The sequence below is a fragment of the Mesoplodon mirus genome, assembly GCF_964341445.2.
Source record: "Mesoplodon mirus genome assembly, chromosome: 18".
NCBI classification, from domain to species: domain Eukaryota; kingdom Metazoa; phylum Chordata; class Mammalia; order Artiodactyla; family Ziphiidae; genus Mesoplodon; species Mesoplodon mirus.
The window spans coordinates 39,715,206-39,735,449 of NC_138994.1; the positions used below are offsets into that span (position 1 = coordinate 39,715,206).

The 20,244-nt window shown below is 55.5% G+C and overlaps 1 protein-coding gene across 1 annotated transcript in view; it reads right to left on the minus strand.

Moving 5' to 3' along the window:
• The window catches only part of LOC309793427 (multidrug and toxin extrusion protein 2-like), a gene marked incomplete at its 5' end in the record, with an annotated part of 24,445 nt that extends 9,294 nt beyond the window's left edge, over positions 1 to 15,151 (minus strand). Inside the window, 13 exons of the mRNA XM_082603896.1 lie at positions 5,363 to 5,432; positions 5,720 to 5,795; positions 6,438 to 6,546; positions 7,414 to 7,481; positions 7,797 to 7,910; positions 8,759 to 8,856; positions 9,223 to 9,320; positions 9,493 to 9,537; positions 12,308 to 12,350; positions 12,998 to 13,146; positions 13,817 to 13,885; positions 14,102 to 14,203; positions 15,029 to 15,151. Coding sequence (XP_082460022.1) covers positions 5,363 to 5,432; positions 5,720 to 5,795; positions 6,438 to 6,546; positions 7,414 to 7,481; positions 7,797 to 7,910; positions 8,759 to 8,856; positions 9,223 to 9,320; positions 9,493 to 9,537; positions 12,308 to 12,350; positions 12,998 to 13,146; positions 13,817 to 13,885; positions 14,102 to 14,203; positions 15,029 to 15,151 — 1,164 coding nt within the window. The remainder of the gene's footprint in view (positions 1 to 5,362; positions 5,433 to 5,719; positions 5,796 to 6,437; positions 6,547 to 7,413; positions 7,482 to 7,796; positions 7,911 to 8,758; positions 8,857 to 9,222; positions 9,321 to 9,492; positions 9,538 to 12,307; positions 12,351 to 12,997; positions 13,147 to 13,816; positions 13,886 to 14,101; positions 14,204 to 15,028) is intronic.
• Between the last annotated feature and the right edge of the window lie 5,093 nt (positions 15,152 to 20,244).

Below are 20,244 nucleotides of genomic sequence, written 5' to 3' on the forward strand. Positions count from 1 at the left end.
TAAATAAATCACTACATTTACAACCAATTGATTTTTTTTTTTTTTTTTTTTTTTCTTTTTGCGGTATGCGGGCCTCTCACTGCTGTGGCCTCCCCCGTTGCGGAGCACAGGCTCCGGACGCGCAGGCCCAGCGGCCATGGCTCACGGGCCCAGCCGCTCCGCGGCATATGGGAACCTCCCAGACCGGGGCACGAACCCGTATCCCCTGCATCGGCAGGCGGACTCTCAACCACTGCGCCACCAGGGAGGCCCCAACCAATTGATTTTTGACCAAAGTGCCAAGATAATTCACTGGGGAGGTAATAGCCTTTCACACACCAAGAATGGTGTTGCGACTGTTGAATATCCACACACAAAAAAATAAACTTAGACCCTTACCTCGTACCAAACACAAAAATGGGCTCAAAATGAATCATAAACATAAGTGTAGGACCTAAAACTATAAAATGTCTAGAAGAATTCATAGGAGAAAATCTTTGTGACCTTGGGTTAGGCAAAGATTTCTTATATATGACAGCAAAAGCGTGAGCCATAAAAGAAAATGAGAAACTGGCCTACATTAAAAGCGCAAAATTTTGCAGCTCAAAAGATAAGAAAATGAGGGGGCTTCCCTGGTGGCGCAGTGGTTAAGAATCTGCCTGCCAATGCAGGGGACATGGGTTCAAGCCCTGGTCCAGGAAGACCCCACATGCCGCAGAGCAACTAAGCTCGTGCACCACAACTACTGAGCCCACGCACCACAACTACTGAAGCCTGTGCACCTAGAGCCTGTGCTCCACAACAAGAGAAGCCACCGCAACGAGAAGCCTACGCACCACAATTAAGAATAGCCCCCGCTCGCTGCAACTAGAGAAAGCCCGCACGTAGCAACGAAGACCCAACGCAGCCAAAAATAAAAATAAAAGTTATTTTTAATAAATAAATAAATAAATAAGAAAATGAAAGTCAAGCCACAGCCTGGGCTTGCAAATCATATACCTGATAAAGGACTTATGTGTAGAACATATAAAGAATTATTGGGGGAGGGGGGTGTGGGAGGGATGGACTGAGAGTTTGGGGTTGGGAGGTGCAAACTATTATATATAGGATGGATAAACAACAAGGTCCTACTGTATAGCACAGGGACCTATATTCAATATCCTGAGATAAACCATAATGGAAAAGAATACATTTTAAAATGTATATATGTATAACTGAATCACTTTGCTGTAAACCTGAAACTAACACAACATTGTAAATTGGCTATACTCCAATAAAAATAAAAATTACAAACAAACTATACAAAAGCTCTTAAAACACAACAATAAGAGAACAAGCCAATTTTAAAATGGGCTCTGGGGGCTTCCCTGGTGGCGCAGTGGTTGAGAGTCCGCCTGCTGATGCAGGGGACACGGGTTCGTGCCCCGGTTCCCACATGCCGCAGAGCGGCTGGGCCCGTGAGCCATGGCCGCTGAGCCTGTGCGTCCGGAGCCTGTGCTCCGCAACGGGAGAGGCCACAACAGTGAGAGGCCCGCGTACCGCAAAAAAAAAAAAAAAAAAAAAGGGCTCTGAACAGACACCTCACCAAAGAAGACATACTGATGGCAAACAGGAGTATGAAAAGATGCTCCACATTACGTGTCAGTCGGAAGTTACAAATTAAAACAGCAATGAGACACCACTACACACCTATTAGAATGACTAGGATCAAAACACTGACAACACCAAATTCTGGCGAGGATGCAGAGCAACAGGAATTCTCATTGATTACTGATGGGAATGCACAATGGTGCAGCCACTTTGGAAGGCAGTTGGGCAATTTCTTACAAAGCTAAACATAATATTACCATGCTATTCAACTATCATGCAGCCAGGTATTTACAGAAAGAGTTGAAAACTATGTCCACACAAAAACCTGCACAATAATGTTCACAGCTTTATTTATAATTGGCCAAACTTGGAAGCAACCACAATGCCCTTTAATGTGGTCCTTCCAGACAGTGAAGCATCAGTGCTAAAAAGAAACAAGCTGTCAGGCCATGAAAAAACCCAGTGGAGGCACCTTACGTGCACATGACTAAATGAAAGAAGCCAATCTGAAAAGGCTACGTGTTGTTTAACTCCAACTATAAGACACTGGAGAAGGCAAAACTACAGAAACAATAAAAAGATCAGTGATGGCCAGTGGGTGAGGGAGGGGGACAGCAGGAGAAGGGGAGGAATGAACAGGGGGAGCAGAAAGGATTTTTATGGCAGTGAAATTACGCATATGATTCCTTTTTTTTTTTGGCCCTACTGCTTGTGGGATCTCAGTTCCCTGACCAGGGACTGAACCCGGGCCACGGCAATGAAAGTGCCGAATCCTGACCACTAGACCACCAGGGAACTCCCATGATTCTTTTTTTTAATTGAGGTATAGTTGATTTACAATGTTGTGTTAGATTCTGCTGTACAGCAAAGTGCTTCAGATATATATATATCTGTATATATATACAGATATATTCTTTTCCACTATGGTTTATTACAGGATATTGAATACAGTTCCCTGTGCTATACAGTAGGACCTGGTTGTTTATCTATTTTAGATATAGTAGTTTGTATCTCGTATGATTCTATAATGGTGGGTCCATGTCATTATACCTTGGTCAAAATCCATAGAATGTACAATGCCAGCAATGAACCCTATGGAGAACTATGGACTTAATTATAATGTATCAATATTCTTTCATAACTAAACAAATATCCTGCACTAATACCGTATGTAAATAAAAGGGGAAAGGAGGAGAGAGAGGGGTTTATGGGAACTCGCTGTATTTTCTCAATTTTTCTGTAAACCCAAAACTGGTCTTAAAAATAAAATCTGTTTTTAAAGTTTTAAGACAAAACCAAGAATTGGCAAGGGAGGGGGAGGAACTGGAATCCTCATATATTGCTGGTGGGAATGTAAAATGGTACAGCTGCTTTGGAAAACAGCTTAATGGTTTCTTAGAAAGTTAAAAATAAACTTATGGGGCTTCCCTGGTGGCGCAGTGGTTGCGAGTCCATCTGCCAATGCAGGGGACACGGGTTCGTGCCCCAGTCCGGGAAGATCCCACATACCGCGGAGCAGCTAGGCCCGTGAGCCATGGCCGCTGAGCCTGCGCGTCTGGAGCCTGCGCGTCTGGAGCCTGTGCTCCGCAACGGGAGAGGCCACAACAGTGAGAGGCCTGCGTACCGCAAATAAATAAATGAATGAATGAATGAATGAATGAATGAACAAACAAACAAACAAACAAACTTATGCTTCAACCTAACAATTCAAATCCTAGGACTCTACCAAGAGGAGCAAAAACATATATCCACATGATGACTTGTACGTGAATGTTCCCAGCAGCCTTAGTCACAACAGCCAACACTGAAAACCACCTAAATGCTCATCACCTGATGAATGGGTAGACAAAACATGTTACAGCCACACAATGGACCATCAGTCGGCCACAAAAAAGAAATGAAGTCCTGAAAAATGCTACAACATGGACAAACCTCAAAAACATTTCACTAAGTGAACGAACCCAGACACGAAAGACTACATACTGTATGATTCCATGTCTATGAAATATTCAGAAAAGGCAAGTTCACACAGACAGAAAGCAAGTAAGTGGATTGCCTAGGGCTGGCCATAGGAGCAGGGAGTGACTTCAAAACAGGCCCCAGGAATTTTGGGGGAGTAATGAAAATATTCTAAAACTGGATTGCAGTGCTGGCTGCACAAGTATAAATTTATTTTAAAGGACTGACTTATGTTAAAATGCATGAATTTATGGTACGTAAATTATAACTCAAGAAGTTATAAAAAATATAAAATAAAGATTAGGTCTATGGAACACATAAATTAAGAATGGTATAGATCGGGTCTTCCCTGGTGGTGCAGTGGTTAGGAATCCGCCTGCCAATGCAGGGTACACGGGTTCAAGCCCTGGTCCGGGAAGATCCCACATGCCGTGGAGCAACTAAGCCCATGCTCCACAACTACTGAGCCTGCGCTCTAGAGCCTGCGTGCCACAACTACTGAGCCCGCGTGCCACAACTACTGAGCCTACGTGCCACAACTACTGAAGCCCGTGCACCTAGAGCCTGTGCTCGACAACAAGAGAAGCCACCGCCATGAGAAGCCCATGCACCGCAACAAAGAGTAGCCCCCACTCGCCACAACCAGAGAAAGCCCGCGCGCAGCAATGAAGACCCAACGCAGCCAAAAATAAAAATAAATAAATTAAAAAAAAATGATATAGATCTAGCCAGGGGGAAAGGTGATAGATGCAGATACACAAGCTCTAAGGTCCCTCGCAATTACTAACTGTACGTCTGCCTCGGGTTCCCTGGTGGGCAAACTGAACGGAGAGGTGCTGCCTTCAGAACATTTAGAAGCCAGAGCACTCCCCGACCTTACATTGCAGGAGAAATCTCTCAGCTGTGGCCTCACCTTGGAGCTAGAGAAAAAGTAATAATAGTGTCCTTAACACTAGCCCATGACAAAAGCAATAACAGAATCCATAAGATAGTTTCTCTTAATGTTCTGCGGTAAAAGCCATGGATTTGATGATGAAAACCAGTCCAGAGCAAGCGGTCCTGCTGAGGTCAGAAATGTGCTCCAGGTTATTTGCCCAGCTAAATGCAAAGGCCAGCCCTGGAACATACAGGGAACTGGGCAGAGAGTATTGGGGCTTCTGGAAAAATCCTCCACGAATAGTTTCTCCCAAGGTTATTTATTTTCCATAAGAGTTGATAATAGTTCTTGTGCAGGTGTTTGCCCCAGTGTTCTGTGCTGCTAGCTAAGCCCTCACTCCATGAAGAGATGTGGATTTTACGCTCGGGATGCCTTCCTGAAAGATTCACACGCCCCGAGATGTGAAGTAGGAAGACCCAGAATTTCAAATTCTGCTCATCAAATGAGACTTCAGTGCTTGCTTTCTTTATGCCACGTTTTTAAAAGTTCACATAATTCAAACCTGCACTAAATGGGACCTGCCCTTTAGCGATCAAAGGAGCAGAAAGTCAGGCCCGCTGTACCCTGGGCTGACCCACTCCTCTGAAGTGACCCTTTGCTCTGGCAACTGGCGCGACTGCTCCTGGCCCCCGCTCCGGGGAATGAGGAAGGAACGGATGAGTGACTTTACGCTGGGGCCGGTGTGCAGCATTTTGCTCATCTGCGTGCATCTCTGGCATGTTGGAATCGCACAGCAGAAGGGGGCTCATCATTTTGAATGACAGAACCAACACGAGCAGACACGTCGGGCCCTTCTTCTCCGGTCAGCCCTCTCTGCGAAGCGGTGAGCTAACGCTCACAGCCCTGACCGGCCTCGGGGAGGGTGCGTGAACGTGGGGGGGTCAGAGCAGGACTCACACAGACTGCCTCAAACAGGTGGAAGACGATGTAGAGCGGTAGGACCTTGCTGACCAAGGCGACCACTTCCCTGCGGGAGAACGGGAGCGGTAAGACACGAGCGTATCCTTGGAGTGCGCTTCGTGCCCCTTCTATCCTGCCCCTGCCCCACGCCAACGTAACTGATGCTCCTGTCTCTGAGTTTCCCTGTGTCTGGGGGACACACGTCTTAACCCCCCCGAGAAGCCCCCAGATTTTGCCCTGCCCTTCGGTTGGTGCCCTGTCTACCGACAGGTGAGCGGTAGAGGGGGCCTCTCTGGGGACCAGCTGCGGAGCACCTGGCATCCCCAGAAGTGAGTGAGAGAACTGATTACCTACTCGTCATCGGTAAAGATGTGGCCCAGTTTATTCCTCAGGAGGCTCAACAGGGTGCCCACGACCAGCGAGGTGCCAACTGTAAGAGACGAAAGGCACAGCCCAGCTTCCACCTGCCCAGCCCCACCCCACGTTCATTTGGACTAAGACCCTCGCTTGTGGTCTGGTAAGGAGGGCACCACGTGTGAAATGCCTTTCCTCCTGTGGTTCGCAGAGTGGGGTCCCTGCACCGGCCGCAACATCATCATTGGTAGCTGGTTAGAGGATGCATATTCTCAGACCATCACCTCCGACCTACGGAGTCAGAAACTCTGGCAGGTGGGGTTCTGTGTTTTCACACACACACCCCTACCCCACCCCCAGGGCTGAAGCCTGAGAGCCACTGCTCTCCACGAGGAGGTGATCTGAGCCTGGCAGCCACAGAAAGCAGGAGGATGGACACAGATGGGGCCACTCTGAGGGCTGGGATGGGCAGGTCCCAAGCTCCTGGAAATGCCAGCAGGGCAGGCTCGAAGGAGGACTGGCTTTCCCAGAGTCGCACTAAGTGATGGAAACTGACAGCCTAGAACCCCAGTGGCAGGGAAGGAGCGGAAGGAGCACAGCAGGCTTGCTGCTCGTCAGAGGGGCTGCTCTAGGCCACGTGGCAGGTATGACAGGTTTGGAAGGTGAACTGTTGGCTCCCAGGCCCTCCCTCCCTGGCCTAGGTCCCGACCCCACCCACCCGTGCAGAGGGTGCCTGAGATGGCAGATCGCTTGGCTTGCACGGTGTCTGCGGCTCCCAGGGCCGTCCCCACTCGGAAACACACCGCGATGCTGAGCCCCATGGGAATCTGGGATCAGAGAAAAGAAGGTGCGGTGGTTAGAGCCCCCCTCCTGCCCCGGGGGCCGAGAGGGAGGAAGGCAGGATGTGTCCCAGGGGGGCGGGACCCGCGAGGCTGCTGGCGACAGGCTGAGACCTGGGAGGTGGGGTGGGCTACCCAGGGCCAGCCAAACCCACCGGGCCGGGGCATCAGACATCACAGGCAACCGAAATCAACGCGCTGCCAGAAACTCACGAGTAAACGCGTGTTAAAGAGGTGGATGTGGTCCTAACTATGTTAGAAATGTTCCCTGTAAGAAGAAAAGATTCAGCAGAAGCCATCCATAACAACAAGAATCACCTTATAAATTAGTTTAGTGCGTGTAGATTTTTGCAACTCCCTTGATTAAAGCTAGGGTCACAGACTGCATGCCCCAGGAGGCCGGCAGATGCTACACGAGTGACACGGGACAACCCACATGTCCGGGGGAGAGAAAGGAGCTGCGGGGACCACGGTGGACGCAAGGAAATGCCCTCACGAGGGCCGCTGTCCCCCAGCGCCCACCAGCTGGGGTGCACAGGAACGTGGGCTCACTACTAAATGGCATGTCCCATTTTTCAAAAAAATGCAAATATCTAGATTGTGATGTGCAATCTCCCTATTTTAAATGGTGCTAATTAATTCAAAACAATTGCAACATCGTGAATTCAACGGAGCAGCCGTGGGCCACGTGTGTCTGGCAAGGCCTGGGCCTGGTGGGTGCAGGAGGTCCAGAGGGTCCCTCGGGAGACAGAGACAGCCTTTGAGGGGACAGCCCCCCCTCATCTGACACCCCCAGGCCGTCAGGGGGCCGGGCTGGGGGCAGGGCATGGCGAAGGCGCCCCCATCGAGCCTCACCATGTAGACGACAGTGGCCACCTCGTAGATGATGGCCTGGGCAGAGAGGTCGAGCACGCTGAGCAGGCCTGGGGGTGGTGGGGGACGTGGTGAGTGCCTGGCCGGCCAGCCGACAGCCCTGGCTGTTTGGACCGAGTCAGCTGATGAGCACATGACGTGCCAGGCGATGCCCACAGCTGCTCACGCATCAGCGGGACCTCACTCCCTCGCTGACTGACCACCACGCCCGGGCGCCCACTCAGTGCCAGGCCTACGCCGGGCAGTGCCGGGAGCTCACGGCCCGGTGGGGAGACGCGCCGGGCTGGGGGACCGCCCATCCGGGGGAGGGGGTCCTGAGCTGGGGGGCAGCCCACGCGGCTCCCTGCACCCTGCTGTCCACGTACCCATGAGGAAGCTCCCGATCTCGTAGGCCCACCACTCAATGCAAGTCATGAGCATGCTGGGCACGGCCAGGCGGAAGAAGGGGCCCCAGCCCTGCAGGCACTGGCTGGACCAGCCTAGGAGCAGAGGCCCGCCAGCTGAGCCGCGGTCCACCCTGCGGCCCCGCCCACTGCCCCGCCCCCTGCCTTCGGCCCGGGCACCTGGCAGCTTGTGGGGGGCTGGCCAGCAGCCCCAGCGCTGGTGGGGGCTCGAGGGGGCTGGGGGGGGAGGAGAATGCCTGGCCTGCACCCCTGGTGCTTCAGGCTGCGAGCCTGTGACACCAGAGGGTCTGGGTAACCGCCCCGCCCTTTCTGGACCCCGTTTCCTCGTATGAAAATTTTAGTCCTCCTCCCCCCAAGTGTTGCTGGGAGGACTGCACGACACCAAGGTGCCAAACAGTTTCGCGAGGCAGGTGGGGCTGTGCAGCCACGAGGGACTAGGCCCGAACTGTTCCTGAGGCGCCTGGGAGAGGAGCTCACTGGCCGCGCGGCTGGGTCTCAGGGGCCAAGAGCTCAGAACCTGAGGCCTGGGAACAGGTTCAGTCCAGGCTCCACCACATCCCACTTCTGGCCTTTGGGGCAAATGACAAACCCTCTCTGCACCAGCTTCCTCCACGTAAATAAACGGGGCTAACGAGGTGTTGTGAAGCTTCACCGAGCAACGTGGGAACCGCCGCCGCCGACCACCCGTGCTGCTCCTCCAGTCTCCATCTCGAGACCAGGGAGCCGGCAGAGAGCTCCCCTGGGCCTGTCCGCAGCAGGGCCCTGCCCCATGGCACACTGGACGGGGAAGCCAGGGCCTCGGGGGGGGGGGGCGCCCTGAGGGACGTGCGGGCAGGCCCGGGCCAGGCCTCCTGCAACGGGCTGCAGCTGGGACCCCGCCTGCCACCTGCCCGCTCAGCCCCCAGGAAGGGTGGCCCTCACACCTGCCCACGTGTCCAGGTGCAGCTTCTTCTTCACGACGCAGAGCAGCAGGAAGACGGCCTGCGTGAACTGGGAGACCGTGTTGGCACAGGCCGAGCCCCTAACAGAGCAGGGAGGGCAGGGCTGGGGCCACAGCTGAGTCCGGGCCTGGGCGGGGAGGGCCACAGGCCTGGCTCTGCTGACACCCCATCCCAGGATGGGCCCCACCCGGGGGACACCCACTCTGGGCCTCTTCGGGCAGGCCGGGCGGGGTGGGCAGCGGCTCCTCATCCCATCTCCTTGGCAGTGGGTCCCCAGAACCCGAGGGAACAGCAGCCCCCAGTTCCCCATGACCCCCCGATGCTGGACCACATGGGCAGCCTCCGCAGTCCTTCTCGTGATGGAGACAGGCCTGCCCGGTTAGGGGTGGCACTCCATGGGCAGGGCTCCTGACTAGGCCCCTGCGGCCCCCAGCCCCGGTGCTCACCTGACCCCCAGGCCCAGCACGGAAACCAGGATGTAGTTGGCCAGCCCGTTGACGCAGTTGCCCACGACGCCGCTGAGGACTTGGGGCCACATGATGCCCTGAAGTAGGTGACGGTGAGACTGAGGGGGATGGACGGAGGCTGGGGACACGCAGCTCCTCAAGGGCCCCTGTGTGGCGATCAGGATGGGGCAAAGCGCAGAGGGGACCCCGGGCACCCCTGCCCACTGGAACAGGGTAGGGCTGGGGGAAGCTCCATCCAGGGATCCGTACCTGATTTTGCAAGTATTTGGCCAGCAGGCTGTAAAGAAAATTTGCCTGTATAAAATAAACACACACACAAAGTAAGCAACAACTACCAAAACACCACCAGACGAACACTAACAGACACTTTTTAGATGAGTTGGGGCCACTGCTTCACCACGGTACCTCTGGGACCCCAGAGATGGGCTGTGTGCTGACCTGCGCTCCAGCCCCCGGCCTGGGACCACAGGGAGGTGGCCTGAGAGCCGCAGGGCTCCTGGCTGCCGGCCAGGCCTTCCACCCGTTGAGGAAGGAGACCCAGGCCTGCTCACAGAAGGGCCCCCAGAGCCCAAACCCACAGGTCGGGACACCCTGGGCCTGGCTCAAGCCGCCAGAGACAAGGATCTAGAGGGGGGTGGCCTTGGACTGAGGGAGCGGGGTGCACCCAGGGATGTGGCACCAGCAGCCTCTGCAGAGGAGGGTGGAGACCCCACAGGGGTGGTGGGCCTTTCCCTGTCTGCCGAGGACAGTGAGGGCCTGTGCGTCAGTGTGTGTGTCGGGGGCACCGCCCTTTCTGCCCTCTGTCAAGGCCTGGCTCGGGGCCTGCACCCCCTGCGCACCCTCCCCTCAGCCTTCCGCCTCTCTTCAGCACTGCACAGTCAGCAAGAGCGAGGAGCTGGGTTCAGACACTGGCTCTGCCTCTTGTGAGCTGTGTGGCCTTGGGCAAGTTACTTAACCTCTCTGTGCCTCAGTTTCCTCACCTATAAAGGGGACAATAACACGCGTGTGAATCCTTACTATTTATACATACATTCATATACAAAGTTAATATTGCAAAGTGCTTACAAAACAGTATTTGACACATTTAAGTGCTCCAAGAGTTAGGTAAGCATCATGTAAACATTAAGAGTCATTATGATTCTTATTTTATTGGTAGTTAAACTCTGCAGCACCATTTTACAGGAGGGACTTTGTTTATTTGATAAAGTTGCTGCCACAGTGATAACGTGATGTTTCCCCCTGACACAGTCCCAATGGCCCTGTTTGACAAGATACCTTCACTTAGTCTGAAGAGCCAAAGGCTCGGAGGAGAAAAACCAGACTCTTCAGGTGGTTTCCACAATACAGAAGAAATGTGGAGCTGGCCAGGCCCCAAAGAGGTCATGGCACTGGCCTTCCAGACAGGAGGAGGGTGAGGCTGGGGCTCCCTGTCAGGCCTGGCATCCCCTGTGGGCACCCCGCACGCATTCACCCCGCCCCGCCCCCTTCCCAGCCCCCTCCTTAAGAGCTCTATCCCCAGTGCTGGTGTGCGGAGGAAGATAGGGGGGACCGGAGATGAGAAGATGGACTCCCCCGAAACAGCACTGCCACCTGGTACCACGTGCACTGAACCACAGCAAATCAAACAGTGTAGCAATGGGTTGGGGGTGGACACACAGACCACTGGGTGGGTCTCGAATCTCAGAAACTGATGGGAGTGGATGGACTGCTTATTTAGTATTTAATAAATTAACAGAGAAAGGAGAGAATATTCAATGAGTCTTAGAAAAAGTTTGTTAGATTACGGTCTTAAATGTAACGACAGAAACCATGAAAGGGTTCAGAGGAAATATAGGCAAATGCTTCTACAATGGGTTCACTGTTTTTAAGCCCAAAGACAGATGTCATAAAGGATGGGATTTATGGGACTGTTACGTATGCGTTAAAAACTCTAAGTCAAAAGTATCGAAAATTAGAAGGCAAGTGAAAAACTGAAAAATGTTTGTGACATATCAAAGTGTTAAGAAATTATTTAACAAGAGTTAAAATAATTAAAGATGAACCCACTAAAATAAGCAAAGGATATGGACAATTCACAGAAGGAAAACAACTGATCAACAAATACATGAAAAAATGCTCACCTTCATTAGCAATAAAATGCATGTTAAAATAACTTATTTCTAATTGGAAAAAAAATTTTAATAATACTCTGTGCTGATGAGAGTATTGCTCTTGGGGGTAGAACTGGTACAAATTGGCATCAAAAGCCATTGACAGAGCAACTCTAATTCCAATAACGCATCTTAAGGAAATCATTCCAGATGTTCACAAAGATTTTTCTATAAGAATGTTTATCTCAATCTAATTTATAATAGTGACTACTGCAAACAACCTAAATACCTAACATGTAGGGATTGGTTAATAAATTATGGCACTAGGGGATACTACATCGCCTTTGAAATGGATATTGTGGAAGGCTATTTAATCATATCAAGAGACTAATGACGTATTTATTTGAAAGGGAAAAAGTAGGTTATAATACAACATACACACATTGGCCCCGTTTCACACTACGCATGAGTCTGTATGTTTGAACACACATGCCCATGAAGAGAAATAATCCTGGAGAGAAGGATTAACCTGTGTTCTCTCTGGGTGGTAGGATTACAGATTTGAAATTTTTCTTCCCTAGGCTTTCCAGAATTTCTCCCATAAATGGTTTTCTAATCAGAAAAACATGTTGTGCTACCTTTTAAAAAAAATAATATTGTACTAACTTTTTCTTTTCTTTTTTTTTTTTTTTTGACCTTGCTGCGCGGCATGTGGGATTGCAGTTCCCGACCAGGGACTGAACCTGTGCCCCCTGCAACGAAAGTGCAGGGTCTTAACCCCTGGACTGCCAGGGAAGTCCCCATGCTACTTTTTAAAAGTTCAATCTGCACCAACCAAAATGAGAACTTTTCTCTGGCCCCTTTGGCCGCCAGCATGAGGGCTGATGGCCTCCCCAGCTGATGGGGAGACAGGCAAAAAGCCAGAATCTCGGGGAGTGTGGGCCCAACCTCCCCAAGTTCAGCAGAGGACTTACCGGGAGTGCTGGGATGTAAACGTGCACGTATTCCTGGGCCAGCCTGCGGGAGAACCAGGGCTCTGAGCGGAGCAGCCTGCGCCCCCGGGTGTGAGGAGAGGCTTCAGCAGGCTTTACCCCTGAGACAAGACCCCCAAGTCAAGTGGAACCTCAGTGGTCAGGGGAGGCTGCCACCACGTGCTAGGAAGGCGCAGGAGGAGGGGCCCAAGGACCCAACCACAGGGCTGGGGAACTTGAATTCGGGGTGACGTATGGTTTGTAAGGGGGAAAAAAGGTTCTATCACATCAAGAAATAACCAAATTCAGCGCGCATAATATAAAGCGAGCAAGGTGTTCCCATGAGGGGGCAAATCTAAAATTAATAACAAAGAAGCTGGGCTCAGTCCTGTTTCCACTGTTTGGAATTTGGGGTGGTGCACCCTTCACTTCTTCAGAAAGCATCTCTGAGGCTCCAACCACACGCTGGAACACAAACGCAAACACCATGCAAATCCTGTCTTTTCCGCCTCAGTTAAAACTGGCCGTTGGTCTGCCCCCTGCTGGCCACGGCTGGAGCAGCAGGCTGCGCGGGAGAAGTTCCAAAGCCACCCCGCAACGTCCCCAGAGGGGCCGCACTCGCGACGGCTGGGGACCCAGAGAAGCGCGGGGCCCGGGGGTGGGCTTCGCCAGGGGTCCCCCCGCCCGGGGTACCTGGACACGGCCGGGTCCTGCCTGCAGAGCAGCAGGATGTGCTGGGTGTTGAGGAAGAGCGCCCAGCAGGGAAGGCAACACAGCAGCAGCACCAGCGCACCCCGCTGCAGGATGACTCCCACGTGCTTCCTGTTGGGGCTGCCGAAGCTCTGAAACACAGCGGGTCAGCGCCCACGCCCCGCGCACCTGCCCTCTGCCCCGGGGGCCCTGCCAGGGCTGGGGGGCGGGCTGGCACCGCAGGCACCTGGCAGGGCGGGGTGGGGCAGCACTCCATCGCACCCGGGGGGTGCGGGTGCCCCTGCGGGGGCTCGGCCGGCTCACAAAGGGACAGCAGCAGCTGTTTGCTGAGCTCCAGCCTCCGTCCACCCATCGTGCCGGCTCGCCAACAGCTCCCGATGCGGGAGGCATCGCTCCCCGCCCCGCCCCCGCGAGAGCACCTGCCAAGTCTCCCTGGGGGTGAGCGGCAGCCAGGCCCACCGTGAGCCCGGGACCCCAGGAGCTGAGCCCAGCTGGGCTGTGGGCCCCCGAGAGCAGGAGACACCGTCCGTGGGGCCCTCGCACTCGAGATCAGGGGACTGCCTTTCCCTCCATGGCTCTCTCGCCGGGCTGCCCGGGCTCTTTTCAAGGGGAGGGTCTGGTCCCTGCAGCACGTGGCCCGTGGGGGTGGGTGTGCCAGGGACAGCTGGCCCCGCCCAGGGCCTGATGAGCTCCCAGATCCAGGGGACACTAAGGGGCCTCAGGTGGGCCCCCGGCCCCAGCATTTCTGCAGCAGCTGAGGGACTGGCTCTGCCCCTGCCCGGCTCTCGGAGGCCCACCTACCTGGGACATTAAGGTGTCACAGGCCGAGGACAAGCCGAATCCAATGGAAACTCCACAGACATTGACAAACTGGAGGCACACACAGGAGAGAGCGCAGTCTGTCAGGCGGAGCCCGAGGGGGGCCCTGCGCCTGGGCGGTTGCCCAGCAGCCCGTGACAAGGCCTGGCCCTGCCTGAGCCGTGTGGTGTGCCTTGGGCGAGGCCCTGAGGTCCAGCTGTGCCCTTAGGCTGTCTCTTCTCCCCGGAGCCCAGGGAGGAAGGTCCCTGCAGCCCTGGCTGTACTCACGGCCACCGAGAGGGTCACTGCTGCCAGCTCCACCTTGCCCAGGTGTCCGCAGAACACCGTGCTCACAACGTACGTCATGAAGTTCAGCATCTGGAAGAGGAACTGGAGGACGGTGGCCACAGTCAAGGGCCCCCTCGGTCCTGCCGACCCCTCACAGCCCAGCCCCACCAGAGAGGCTCTCCAGGCCCTGCGAGGCTGAGCAAAGACCCGCAAAAGCCCCTAGAGGCCACAGGGCAAGTCACCCAAAGCGGGCGGGGCAGCGAGCATGTGGCCGAGGCTGCTGCAGCAGCCAGGCTGGGTGACGGGAGGCCCGGGTCCCGCCCCATCCCCCGCTGCGCAACTGCGTCAACCCCTGAGCTCCAGTCTCCCCGCCAAGCAGCACCCAGCACAGGGGCTGGAGAGGGTACCGCTGGCGATGCTATCGTCACCAGCTCGTCAGGCCACGCACAAACAGAGGAGCGGGTTTCAAGACACCAAAACCTTAGGAACGGCTCTGTCCAGGGGCTGGGATTAGAAAGAAGTTTCTTCTAACTTTTCGTGTTGTCTGAAACTCTTACAGCGAACACATATTTATTAGTCTTTACGGTCAGGAAAAAATGCATCTCAGCCATTTTCCCTTTGGAAATAGCACAGGCAGAGGCCGCCCTTCTCCTGCAAACGCCCAGAGGGGAGCCCCAGCTCCCGCAGCAGGGGACCTCACTCGCCCTCTCGGCTTTCAGCCCAGCCTTCCCGGGGGTTCCCGAAGGAGGACACGCCTGCCCCTTCTGACGGGGGTGGGAGGAGGGGGGCTGCCCGCTGCTGAGGGGGTCGGGGGGCCACCTGGACACGGTCACCAGGGGCAGTTTCTGGGCAAGGTCGTGAGCAGCCCCTGCCTGGCCCTCGCGTCATGCCTGGATGGCGGCCCTCCACCCACCGCCGCCTCCTTACCAGGGGTCCAGAAAGGACAAAGAGCGTCCTCGCCTCGGCCCCAAAGCCGACGGGGACCAGCCTGCGGAGGGCAGGGCAGCGGCTCCCTCGGTCCGGGGGGACCAGGTCCCGGGGGCCGTCCATTCCAAGCCCGGGCAGCAGCCACGCCGCAGGTCAGAGCACCCACGCAGCCAGCCTCGTCCAGCCGGCCGGGGCACCGCGCAGCCTGGCTAATGAGTAAAGGCTGGGAGGAGGGGCCATCGCCACCCAAGGGACCGGCCCTGCCCCCCGGCCCACGTGCTGCCTGGCCCGGCCCCAGACATGACAGAGCCCTGGGCCCCCAGAGTCACCAGGCTGACCCCTCCCGGGGGGTCATCAGCAAAGGCCCAGGAGGAACGGGTGTGGGCGGGCCTGGGGGGCCCTGAGGACTCCCAGGCCCAGATGAAGAGACACAGACTCGCACTCCCGGGTGGCAGAGCCAGGTTCCGGCGGGCAGGTGAGGTGGAGGGGGCGCCCAGGGCCAGTTCTAACGAGGGGCCAACTGCTCTCTGGCCCCCAGACGGAGGGCATTCAGTGGACCGGCCTGCAGGGCACACTCATCGTCCGGAGGGCAGGTCCTTGTCTCACAAATGGTGATGGAAACCCACGACGTCTTCCATTTCCCTCTGCGGAGGCTCTCTGTCCCCAGGCTACTCTCGAGATCGCTGCCCGGAGCCTCCTGGGAGCAAGCAGGGCCGTGGGAATTCCTGACCGCCCACCAGCGGGGGAACTGCTCCCTCGGGTTGGGGGCTTCCCAGGCCTCCCAGGTGTTGTCTTTCAAACAACCGCTTCCAGCCTTTTCCAGCGAACACCCCACTCTTGTTGCAGTGACTGCAAGTTCAGCCAGTGCCACGTGCAGCGCCTGTGGGCTCTGCCCCCAGTTCAGTTTTCCAGGATTTCAGCCCAGGGGCGCCGGCACGGAGTGTCAGAGCTGAGCAGCCAACCAGCCCCGCGTGTCATCTCGCAGCCGGGTGAGAGCTGTGGGGTCAGCGAGCCCCTCTCCACGGCCCGCCGCGGCCAGGGGCAGCTGTGCAGACCCCCCACTGGACACGATCAGCAGTTCGGCTCTCGGCGACAGGGCCACGGACCCCGGGGCCTCGGGAACCTCTCCCTTCTCAGGTGAGGCCCCGTCTTCCTTCACGGGACCTCTCTGGGCAGCCTGGCATCTCATGGCGTGCAGCTGGCCCAACGAGGGAACATTCCAGGAGTGCAAGAGGAAGCCGCATCCATGTCAACACCCAGCTGGGAAGTTTCACAGGTCACTTCTGACTGCTGGCCATTGCTAACCGCAGGGCTGGCCCACGCTCACAAGAGGAAGCGGCGTCCACCTCCTGACGGGAGGAGCTGGAGACCCTGCAGCTTCTGGGACCCGCCCCCCTCCTCTGTCCCATCTCCATCCTCTCCCCTCCCGTCCCCCTCCCCATGCCCCGACCCTGAACGAGGGCAGAGCGGTGAGGGGCTCAGGCCTGCTGAGGACCCTCACAGGGAAGAAGGGCCCAAAGCTACCAGGTCCTGGGAATGGTGGGGGTGGAGAGTCACTGCAAGCCCCCAACACACACTGGGGTCAGAGAGGCTTGCAACAAAGGAGAGGGAGCCTCCCTTGGAGCTGGTTCCGGTGCCCAGCAGCCTCATTGCGCCATGAGGCACTGGAGCGTGCCCCAAAGGGCTCAGTGACTCAGTAAGGAAGCACGTGTGGAACTGGAACAGAAGCCACTGGCCTGGACAAATTGGGTGGCCTAGCAACCTCGGGGGTGTGGGGCGGGCCTCAGGCTCCTGTTGCCACAGACCCGCTGCAGCAAATGCCAGCACAGAGCCATCCAAGGAGGACGCCGTCTCCGGCTGCAACTCCTGCAGCACCAAGAGGTCAAGTCCCCCTGGGGGTAGGCCTGGCCTGTGGGCCCTGCCCTCAGGTAACTGACAGCCCAGGGACCTGCCAGGAACAGCTGGGGCCGGGCCCCTGCAAACCTTTCCTCACTTGGTTACACTTCACCAGTCCCAAAGGCGTTGCATTTGCCCTTTGGTTGCCCTGAGCCCTGCACCCCCAGGCCAGGGGGCCAATGTTCCTCTCTGACCCCTCCTCCCTGCCCTGTGACTGCCAAGCACCTAGCTCTCCACTGGGGAGTGAGGGACTCTGGCCTGGTCCCTCAGCTCCCCATACATCATCAGGGCAAAGGACAGCTGGGCAGGACCAACACCTGCAAAATGCCCAATGCCACCCCTGAGCCCCCAACCCCCCCAGATCTGGCAACCGCTTCCCTCTCTACCTCCGCCCAACCCGTTTCCTCCATCCCTCACCCCTCCCTCCTCCAGCCAGACTTCACTAGGCACCTTCCCCACAGAAACGCCTGGGCTCAGGCCCTGGTGGGACGTCAAGGTGGGCAAGGGTTGGGGATGGCCAAGCCTCAACAGTGACTGGAGGTCCTCATGGGGGACCTGCCAAGTTCAAGGGCTCCCAAAGCCCAAAAGATGTGGGGGGGCATTTCCAGCCGGGGAGAAGTTTACAAGAATGAAAATGAATACTATTCAGTGCTAAAAAGAAATGGGCTATCAAGCCTTGAAAAAACATGGAGGGCCTTGCTGACCCTGAAGGGACTACCCCTCCAGGGCCAGCTCATTCCCAGAGATACGAACAACTCTGCCTGCAAACAAGAGCAAACAACTCTGCACCTTTCACAGCAAACCAGCCACCATGTCCCTCAGGGGTCTGGGCCACCATCCAGCTGCCTTAATCACCCCAGAGCAGGTACCAGACACCTCGGCACAGTCATAGGCCTCAGAGCCAGCCGAGGTTATTCAAACGAGCCGATCTGAAGCCTGTTTGCCCTGCCTCAGCCGTTTACTCCCCAGAAAGTACGAGAAAGGCTCTTGTCCACGTTTCCCCTCCTGACTGACCTTGGTGCTTCCCCCAGTGGCCTGTATGTCATGTCCCCACCTCTTGGGAACTGTGAGCAGTCGTCTCCTGATCTACTGGCTCTGCCATCCCTGAATAATAATAAAACCTACATTTTAAAACAGTCTAGAAAAAGGGGAGGAAAACCTTCGTTACTCAGACACCCAAAGCCTGTGACAACCAGAGGTCTGGGCAGCCTTCCTGCCCCAGGGGTGCTGCTATGAGACAGCCTAGGTTGTGTTCTCAGCCCATCCATCCAAAGACACCCTCACGAGGGGAGCGCTAGGCAGGAGGTGGAAGGGGGACCGCAGTGTGTAGCACTGTGGGAGGTACACCCTCCAAAAAAAAAGCATCATAGGTAGGGGCAGGATCAAGATCGAGGTGATGGAACAAATTAGAAAATGTAGGCTTTGTGTATTGTACTGGTACAGGAAATCAGATCCATAGTGTATATGCATCAGTCGGCTCAGCTGTGCTCCCCTGGCTTTCCTACATGACTACAAAATGGCTGCAGCAGCCCGGAGCATCTCATTCCCTTCCCCTCACCACCACCTGTGACAACATCCATATTCAAATCTCTGTCTCAAGCCACTTTTGGGCTCAAGATAACTTTCCCAGAAGTTCCCCAACTAGCTTCCTCTAGTATCATACACACTCATGCTTAAGCTCATCTCCAGGGGATGGGAATACCAAATTCGGGGTTAAACCAGCAGTTCTAACCCTTGACTGAATTTTAGAATCACCTGGGGACTTACCTGCTGGTCCAGTGGTTAAGACTGTGCTTCCAATGCAGAGGTCGCGGGTTCGATCCCTGGTCAGGGAACTAAGATCTCACATGCTGTGTGGCACGGCCAAAAAAAAAAAAAAAAAAAAATCACCTTGGAAGCTTTTTAAAAAAATATCACTACCCAGGTCCCACCACAGATGTTCTAAATTAAGGCCCAGGCAGCAATTTCTTTTCCTTTTTTCTTTAACTTCTTATTGAAGTATAACATTCATACAGAATAGCATACCTATAAGTGAACAGCTCCACGAGTTTTCATAAATTAAATGCACCCGAGTAACCAGCAGCCAGCTCAAGAAACAGATTTTTACTTCAGTAGCCTCCTCTAAGGCCCCTGGCATCGTGTTCAGTCACTATTCCCACCGAGGATAATCACTCTCTTGATTTTTAGCACCAGGAAATTCCTCTGCCGGGCATTCTTAGACCCACCCAGGTAACTTCCCCGAGTGCAGCTTGGGCTGAGAACCACTGGGCTGACACCTCCACCCACCTTCCCAGCACATTGCTGCCCTAGCCCACCCCAACTAATTCCCTTGGCAAAGATGAAGGCCTTGGGAGGCGCCAAGCTCACCATTACTTCTTTTTTTTTTTTTTTTTTTTTTTTTTTTTTCCGGTACGCGGGCCTCTCACTGTTGTGGCCTCTCCCGTTGCGGAGCACAGGCTCCAGACGCGCAGGCCCAGCGGCCATGGCTCACGGGCCCAGCCGCTCCCATGTGGGATCTTCCCGGACCGGGGCACGAACCCACGTCCCCTGCATCGGCAGGCGGACTCTCAACCACTGTGCCACCAGGGAAGCCCTCACCATTACTTCTTAAATCAATAGATGCAAGTCCCGAGGCCATCTTTCCTAGGCCTGCCCCATGTGGCAGGGGCCTCCTGAGCCCGGCCTACTGTTGCTTCTCCCCACTGACCCTAGTTGTCCCTGAGATGACCCTTCCAGAAACTGCCGGGGCTGTCGGGGCTCAGTGACCTGCTACTGTTCGCCACCCCCCACCCTGGCCAACCCCCATCCCGAACCGGAGGTTTGGAAAGCACCCAGTGGGCTGGGAGAGCCCAGCGCCCAGGAAGGCTTATGCTGGGGGAGCACACGGTCAGGGGGCAGCTGCTTACCTGCCGGGGGAGCCCTCGGGGACGCCTCAGCCTTGACAGCCGCTGTATGTCCAGCCCCCGCAGATGCCATCCAGGGAGCCACAGTGAGGGCTTGGGCGCCCAGCTGCAGGGAACCCTCCCCAGCACGAACCCCGAGCTCAGGCCACTGTTGTCAGCAGGCACGGAGCAGCTGGCCTCAAACGAGGGGCTTTACTGAGGTCAAGGCAGGCCGAGCCCACGCACCGCCTCGAGGGCCAGCACGGGATCCACGCCGGAGCGGAAACAGGAAGCCGAGCCCGAGCTTTAGACGGCTCACGTGGGAGCAACCGCCTCCATCTAAAATGAGCCTTAATTCAGACCAGCCTTGCGTGCAGCCGGCGCAGATTACCGAGGCCCGAGCGCCCTGAAGGGGAAAGCCGATCAGGCGGCAGGCAA